The sequence below is a fragment of the Microtus oregoni genome, unplaced genomic scaffold (genome assembly GCF_018167655.1).
Source record: "Microtus oregoni isolate MIOR12 unplaced genomic scaffold, Mior012 000025F_ref0000491, whole genome shotgun sequence".
Lineage (NCBI taxonomy): Eukaryota > Metazoa > Chordata > Mammalia > Rodentia > Cricetidae > Microtus > Microtus oregoni.
This window is the reverse complement of record NW_024543084.1, coordinates 34,219,958-34,228,594: the sequence shown is the minus strand read 5'-3', so window position 1 is coordinate 34,228,594 and position 8,637 is coordinate 34,219,958. Positions and strand designations below refer to the sequence as shown.

The window sequence follows — 8,637 nt, the reverse complement described above, 5'->3', positions numbered from 1 at the left end:
CTCCTCTTTCTGTTTTTCCATCCTTTCCCCACCCTACGCTTTCCTAGGTCCAGGAGTTTGTAATCATTTCTAACGTGGAGATAGACGTGGAATTTCTTTGCCGGGTGGAAACACAGCAAATCACTCAAGCTCTTCGGTCTCCATGAAGCTACTGAAAGACCCCCGTGGTAGGCAGTCTTTCAGACCGGGGAGACCCTCCCAAGGAACAGCGAGACCACTCTCCGGATGCAAACAGCAAGAGGCTTTTATTGAGTACACAGGTACCTGGGGCGGCTTAGTCTTTCGGGAGACAAGCGCGCCTGCAGACTGGGGGAAGGTCTTTTTATAGGAAAGAGGGCAGCAGAAGCAGATTACAGAAGCAAATGCATCGTTAGGGGTCAGTTGGAATGGGGCAAGGGGCACAGGGGGTTTTTCCTTTCCCAGCACAGATGTATGGGAACAGACATCCTGTTAATTGATGTCCTGTCCTAATCTATGGATATATAGATCCTGTTTTGCAGCCAAGCAAATGCATCGTTAGGGGTCAGTTGGAATGGGGCAAGGGGCACAGGGGGTTTTTCCTTTCCCAGCACAGATGTATGGGAACAGACATCCTGTTAATTGATGTCCTGTCCTAATCTATGGATATATAGATCCTGTTTTGCAGCCAGGGACACTGACCTTACTCTGCACTTACAGTCGTACGTCAAAAGCTCTTTGAAGTGACGATACAGCAGATAAGCTGGGATCTTTCATAGGGGGAGTTGTCTCCTCTGTGAATTACTGATATTCTAGATTGGGCACGTATACTGACTATAGGCATCCTGTTTCCCTAAGCAACCGGGATGTTCTCATTAGAGCAGGCCAGCTGCGGGTTCCTTATCGCTTGAGGCCAGATGGCTGACCGGCTGACCGTGGATATCTTGCCTGGCTTTTCCGCCCTCATTTTCAAGTCGAACTTCCCTGCTCTAATTACTTGCGTTGCTGCAAAGTTTAAGCCTTGCAAAATGGCGTTACTGCTGCTTAGTGAGTGGGGGTCTTTCATTCCCCCCTTTTTTTTTTTTTTTCTCCGAATAAAATCCTTTATCTACTCAGCTGCGGTATCCCTATTCTCGGGATCAAATTGTCTAAGTTGGTGGTACTGTTGTGTCAGGACCAAAGCCTGGATGACAGACAGCCTGTCCTTCATAAATTGTACTAGCCGGTTGAGAATGCATGGTCCGAAAAGCAGAATCAATAGTAGTATGATTAGGGGTCCCATAATGGAGGAAATCAGGGTGGTGAACCAGGGCGATCTGTTGAACAGTCCCTCAAACCAGCCTTGATCAGATTCAAAGAGCTGCTGTCTCTGCTTAAGTCTTTCCCTCAGCTTTGCCATGTTGTCTCTGACTAATCCTGTGTGGTCTGCATAAAAGCAGCATTCTTCCTTTAGGGCTGCACAAAGTCCTCCTTCCTGCAGGAACAGTACGTCTAGTCCCCGCCTGTTTTGTAGGACTACCTCAGACAGTGAGGTTAAGGACTTTTCCAATGCACTGACCGATTCCTCCAAGGCTTTTATGTCAGTGTGCATGGCTGCCTGTAGTTGCCTAAACTGCTGGGTGGCGGCAAGGGCTGTTGCTCCGGTCCCTATCCCTGCCGTAATGCCTCCAACAGTCAATCCCCCAAGCAGGAGGGCTAGGGTGAGGGACACTGGCTCTCTCCTGAATCTAGGTCTTCCTTCAAACTGAGCATACACATATTCTGGTTCATGGTAAGTTATTTTCGGCCATAACTCAATTAACACACAATAATCAGAGGATATGTTTAAGACTGAGGAAGACACACAGGGGGTCAGTCCCGTGCTACAGGCCCAGTAAGTGCCATTGGGAGGTGTTAGGTAATAAGTGCCCTGGGGCAGGGCTAGTGTGGTGTTGCAGAGAAGTGAATGTGAGGGTGGGACTTTTCCTATACAAAGGCCCTCTCCTGACACCTCCGATAGCGTCAGCTTGTGCCGTGGTATATTGGAGCATTGGGCTGGTGGGGAGGTCTGATTGGTAAAATTCCCCATGAGTGCCAACCCTTCATAATAGGGGGGCCTAGGTAGTAGGCAGAGCCAGCATTCTTGAGTCCGGTTAGGGTTGGTTAAGTTTAAGGCTTGATATGCCCCCTGTATAAGGCCGACCAACCTGTCCCCAGTTCCGGATACCGCCGGAGCGGGCACTGACGGGAACGAGCCCTCCGCTAAAGAAGTTGAGGAGAGTGCCGGGGTGGCGTTTCCTGAAGGGGGTTGGGCTGGCGCTGGGGGAGGTTTGGGAGGGGATGGAGCCTGTTGGTCGCCCAGGACTGTGTTGGGGCCCAGGGACGAGGATGGAGAATCCGGGGTGAAGCCATAAGTGAGAGTAATTATAGCTCCATGGTCTGGACCGGTGGGGTCGTATCTCCGGATCCCCCATGATCCTGTTAGGGCAGGGGCCTGGTCCTTACATTTTGAAAAGGTCAGGCGAATGTTTGGGCCGGAGGGGTAAGGGGTCTTATCCCAGTATTCTATATGTAGGGGATCATTTCCCTGGGGGGTTCCCCAAGAGCTAGCCAGGGATCCCCAGGAGGAGGTTTCGCAGCCCCAAGCGTTACAATAATATTGGTTGGCCGTGCTATGTGAGCATCGTTTATGGCTCTGGGTCCCCGGACAGGCATACCAATCAGCATTGTTACCGGGAACCAGCCCTCCCACTGCCTGGAACAAGGTGACTAGATTGGCTTTCATTTCGGGTGGGCATCCTAGATTCTTGGGCCCCTTCATGGTTGTAACATTGAGAATCACATCTGTACCGGCTACTAGGAGGGTCCAGGTGCTCTTTCCCACAATGTGGGGCGAGACTGAGCGTTCTCCCAGGGCGCGGGGGGAGGTTATGAGCATCATCAAGACTAGGTACGGGAGAGTCTTATCTTTAGAGGGTTTTGTGTGCGGTGGATCCTCCATGATGCCCCGGTTGTGGTTCCGTCAGGAGGGCTGGCTGCTTTGACGTGCGACGCGTGGACCCAGGCTGCGATGCCGTCAACTTTCAGCGCGGTCGGGGTGGTCAGTAGCACGGTATAGGGTCCCTTCCAGCGGGGTTCCAGATTCTTAACCTGATGCCTGCGGACCCACACGGTGTCGCCAATCTGGTAGTTATGAGGCACCACTGGTCTGTCCAATTGCTCCTGGTAGGCTGCAGCAAGTGGTTTCCAGACCTCACGTTGCACGATTTGGAGTGCCTGCAAATGAGCTTGCAGAGAAGGACTATTAGCAAAGTCTGAAATATTGGAATCAAAGAAATTAATGAAGGGCGGGGGCGCCCCGTATAGTATTTCAAAGGGAGTAAGTCCATGGGGTCCTGGAGTGTTTCTGGCCCTGTATAGGGCCAAGGGTAGTAGGAGTACCCAGTCTCTAGAGCCAGCTGCAAGCGTTAATTTGGTCAAAGTCTCCTTAATAGTTCTGTTCATTCTTTCTACCTGTCCTGAGCTCTGGGGTCTGTATGCACAATGTAATTTCCAATCAATCCCCAATAGCTTGGCCACCAACTGACTTACCTGGGAGACGAAGGCGGGCCCATTATCAGTGCCCAACATTTGGGGCATGCCATACCTGGGGAAGATTTCTTCCAGTAGCTTTTTGGTCACAATCTTTGCGGTCTCATGCTTGGTCGGGAAGGCTTCCACCCATCCCGAAAAGGTGTCCACAAATACCAATAAGTACCGGTATCCATACATGCCTGGTTTTACTTCGGTAAAGTCAATTTCCCATTGTACTCCTGGTCGATGACCGCGAATTCGCACCCCCTGTCCCACCTTGGCTTTTCCTGCATTCACCTGTGTACATGCTCTACATTTGTCCACAACCTTTTGGAGGATGCTGTCTCGCCCCAGTAAATAGCAAAAAGTCTCCTGCCGATCTAACAATGTTTTCATCTTTCGGGGGCTTAGATGGGTCAGTTTATGTAAGTAATCAAGCATCTTATAAGTGTATGCCATCGGCATCACTGTTTTTCCCTTCCATGTCCATTCGCCCGTTCTCTGGTCCTGCTCCGCTCCCATGTCTGCCAGGAGCTTCAGATCCTCCTCATCATATTCGAGGGGGTCTCTCCTATCCTGGTGCATGGGCAGTATGGCTAGCGGAGCCTGCAGGGCCACCTGTTTAGCGGCTTCATCAGCCAGCCGGTTTCCTCGAGCCTCAGGGCTGTCTCCTTTCTGGTGTCCTGGGCAATGTATAATGCTCAGTTTTCGAGGCAGAAATAAAGCTTTTAACAAGGCTAAGATCTCTGTTTTATTTTTAATTTCCTTTCCTTCTGAAGTCAGTAGCCCTCTTCTTCGGTATATTTCCCCATGAACATGTGCAGTGGCAAAAGCATATCGGCTGTCAGTGTAGACATTGAGCTTCTTACCTTCTGCCATCCTCAAAGCTTGTGTCAAGGCGACAAGCTCTGCTCGCTGCGCAGAAGTCCCTGCAGGCAGAGACTGTGCCCAGATCACTTCGGTCTCCGTGGTTACCGCTGCACCCGCCTTTCGCTCACCTTCCCGCAGAAAGCTGCTGCCATCAGTGTACCAGGTGACATCCGCATCCCGGAGGGGTTGATCCGTCAGGTCCGGTCTGGTCCCGTGCATTTCCGCCAGGATCTCGAGACAGTCGTGTTGTTCCGTCTCCCCCTCCTCTGGGAGTGGTAGCAGGGTTGCAGGATTGAGCGCCACCACTGGTCCGAAATGGATTCGGTCCGAGTCCAGGAGCATGGCCTGATAATGGGTCATGCGGGCATTGGAGAGCCAGCGATCTGGGGGTTGTCTGATTAGAGTCTCAATTGCGTGTGGGGCCAGGATGGTCAAAGGTTGGCCCATAGTCAGTTTGCCAGCGTCCTTGGTGAGGACTGCCACTGCTGCTACCATTCTGAGGCATGGGGGCCATCCTGCGGCCACGGGGTCCAACTTCTTGGATAGGTAGGCTATTGGCCGCCGCCAGGGCCCCAACCTCTGGGTCAAGACCCCTTTTGCATATCCTTGCTTCTCGTCAACAAACAAATCAAAAGGCTTAGTCAGGTCAGGGAGGCCTAAAGCTGGGGCTGTGAGCAGAGCCCGTTTGATTTTCTGGAAAGCCTCATCCTGATCCGATCCCCATGAGTACATCACCCCCTGCTTAGTCAGTGGGTACAGAGGGGCTGCCAGTTCCGCGAATCCGGGGATCCAGAGCCGGCAGAATCCCGCTGTCCCTAGAAACTCTCTCAGCTGGCGGGGTGTCCGGGGTGTAGGGATTTTCATAACTGTGTCTTTCCTGGCCTCCGTTAGCCACCTCTGTCCTTCTTTGATTTGGTACCCTAAGTAGGTGACCTGCCGTTGGCATATTTGGGCCTTCTTGGCGGAAGCTCGGTACCCTAGGTTCCCCAAAGCTTGTAGTAATGCCTCAGTTCCTTTTTTACAGTCCTGAGCCGAGGTAGCAGCTAGCAAGAGGTCATCAACGTATTGCAACAGCATCAGGCCAGGATGCCTCACTCTGAAATCCGCTAAGTCTCGGTGTAGGGCCTCATCGAACAGGGTGGGGCTATTTTTGAAACCCTGAGGCAACCTGGTCCAGGTCAGCTGTCCCGAAATCCCCAATTTAGGATCCTTCCATTCAAAAGCAAATATAGGCTGACTTTTGGGGTGCAGTCTCAGACAGAAGAATGCATCCTTGAGGTCCAGGACGGTATACCAAGTATATGAGGGTGACAGTCCACTTAACAGATTGTAGGGGTTAGGAACTGTCGGGTGTATGTCTTCCACCCGTTTATTGACCTCTCTTAGATCCTGTACAGGTCTATAGTCCCCAGTTCCTGGCTTTTTCACGGGCAGCAAGGGGGTATTCCAAGGGGACCGGCAGGGGACTAATATTCCCTGATCAAGAAGCCTTTTGATGTGAGGCCTTATTCCTTCCCTTGCCTCGTGAGACATGGGGTACTGTTTAATCGAGACAGGAGTAGCAGTTGTCTTGAGGCTTACCATTAGAGGGGGCTGCTGTCTGGCCAGCCCCATTCCCCCGGTTTCTGCCCATGCCTGGGGAAAGCGGTCCAGCCAATAAGCCTCAGTGGGGGCCACAGTGGTACTATCTTTTTCATGCAGCCTATATTCATCTTCTAGGCTGAGAGTCAGCACATGTAAGGGTTGTCCCTGAGGGCCAACTACCTGTGCTCCGGTTTCCTTGAAGAAAATTTGAGCTTTTAATTTTGTGAGCAAGTCCCTTCCTAGGAGCGGATATGGACAGTCGGGCACGTGGAGGAAAGAATGAGTCACCTTACCGGTTGCTAGGTGAACCTTGCGATCCGTGGTCCATCGGTATCGTTTTCCACCAGTGGCCCCTTGGACCCAGGCAGACTTGTCACTCAGGGGTCCGGGGTCCCTGGTTAGCACCGAGTGTTGAGCTCCTGTGTCGACCAGGAAGGTGACGGGTTGCCCCCCAACATCTAAGGTTATCCTGGGCTCAGGGGGGGGCTCCTGGCCCTGACCCCCCTAGTCGTCCAGGGTCAGGAGGGAGGTCCGGGGTGGCCCGAATCTCCTGGGCCCTCTCTGTTTCTTGGGGCAATCTCTTGCCCAATGTCCCTTTTCCTTGCAGTAGGCACATTGGTCCTTGTCAAGGGGTTGCCTTTCCCTGTCTCCTCCCTGTCTATCCTGCCTTTGCCCTGACACTACGGTGGCCAAAAGCTTAGTCATTTCTTTATGTCTCTTGCGATCCCTCTCCTTTTCCTTTTCCTCAGCTTCTTTTCTGAAGCGGTCCTCTCTCTCCTCTGCTTCTCTCCTGAGGCGGTCCTCTCTCTCCTCCTGCGTCTCCCTTTTATTGAAAATCTTTTCTGCCTCCTTTAACAGATCCCTGAGTGAACTTTCCCTGAGGTTTTCTAGGCGCTCCAGTTTGCGCCTGATATCTGGGGCTGACTGCCAAATGAAAGACATGGAGATATTGGTCTCCTGTCCGGGGTCGTCGGGGTCATAAGGAGTATACCTGCGGTAAGCCTCTTTAAGCCTCTCAAGGAACGCAGAGGGAGTTTCCTCTGACCCCTGTACAACCTGCTTTACCTGAGCCAAATTCGTTGGGCGTCGAGCCGCCCTGTGGAGACCCGCTATGAGCAACTGGCGATAGAGAACTAGGTGATTCCTACCTTCCACCGTGGTGAAATCCCAAGAGGGACGTTCAAGGGGAAAGGCAGAATCTATTTCATTAGGCAATTGGGTGGAGCGGCCATCAGGTCCCCGGACTTCCTTCCGGGCTTCCAGGAGGACCCTCTGCCGTTCCTCCGAAGTCAGCAGGGTCTGCAACAGCTGCTGGCAGTCGTCCCATGTAGGCTGATGGGTGATCAAGATAGATTCAATCAATGCGGTCAGCCTAGAGGGGTCCTCAGAGAAAGGAGGGTTATTATTTTTCCAGTTATAAAGGTCCGAGGAGGAAAATGGCCAGTACTGCAATTGGCCATTCATTCCCGTGCGGAGAGGGAATGCCTGTGAGGAGGTTGTATCTGCTGCATGCGGCTGGTCCCTCCGTCCCCTCAGGCGCGCGGCCATCGGCGAAGGATCAGGAGAGGCAGGCGTCTCTCTCTCAGTGGGGTCCGCCTCATTCGGAGACTGCGGGGCTGGCTCCTGGTACGGCGGAGGATCCTCCGTGAGGAGGTCCATTAGCAAGTCGCCCTCTGGAGGCAAAACTTTGGGGATAGGGGATCCTGAGGACTTGGTGAGGGCTGGGTAGAGGGAGGAGCGGGGCGGGGGTCCCGTAGGGGTGGGAAGGAGTGGAGGGGGTAGAGTGGGTGCAGAGAAAGTGAGGGTAGGGGGATTTGGGGCGATGAAGGGCTTGACCCAAAGCGGTGGGTCATAAACCATCGCTTCCCAAACCACAATATATGCGACCTGGTCTGGATGCCCGTGAGGGCCAGGATCCATCACCTTGGCCTTCACCTGTAAGATAACATTAATGTCAAAAGTTCCATCCCGAGGCCAGCCCACATTGAATGTGGGCCACTCTGAGGAGCAGAAAGTTACCCAACGTTTCTTCCGAATGTCCAGTGACTGGTTATTTGCAATGTCTTGGACATCTCGCCAGTGCTGCAAAGTGAGGCTTAAAGGGGTGGTTACAGATTGGCCCATTCTCTCAACCGCGGTGACAGTAACAATCAGACAAACGCACAAAATACAACTTAGACCAACACAAAATCGCGCAGCGCGGCTTCGGCGTAGGACCGAAAGCAAAACTTCAGACGGAGACTCTGAGGATCCGGATTCCTCGTCTCCCAGAAGAATCACATACCCTTCGGACTGTGGGGGCGCCCCAAACAATCCTATTCGGTAAGGATTCACAGAGTTACCGATGGGCCAGGCACCACATCCAGCCCCAGATGTCCCTGAGACGTCTCCCAGGGCTGCGGTCGGGGGTATGAGCCCGTCGGCTCCCCACGTCCGCCCGATACAGACCTAGTCGGCCAACTAGTACAGAGTCAGTCGCAAGCGCAAACACAGAACACCGAAACACGGATACACTGAAACACTGATATTCAGGGGAAACAATCGCTGGCCAGCTTACCTCCCGGTGGTGGGTCGGTGATCCCTGGACAGGAGTCTCCAGATCTCGGTGGGACCTCCAAATGAAAGACCCCCGTGGTAGGCAGTCTTTCAGACCGGGGAGACCCTCCCAAGGAA

The 8,637-nt window shown here is 53.0% G+C and overlaps 1 protein-coding gene across 1 annotated transcript; it reads right to left on the bottom strand.

Moving 5' to 3' along the window:
* Positions 1–2,749: 2,749 nt before the first annotated feature.
* On the bottom strand, positions 2,750–7,731 carry LOC121463162. The gene is given in 2 exon segments (XM_041675290.1): positions 2,750–3,224; positions 4,380–7,731. Coding segments are annotated over 2 exon segments (3,585 nt in total). The 5' UTR covers positions 7,624–7,731; the 3' UTR covers positions 2,750–2,883.
* Between the last annotated feature and the right edge of the window lie 906 nt (positions 7,732–8,637).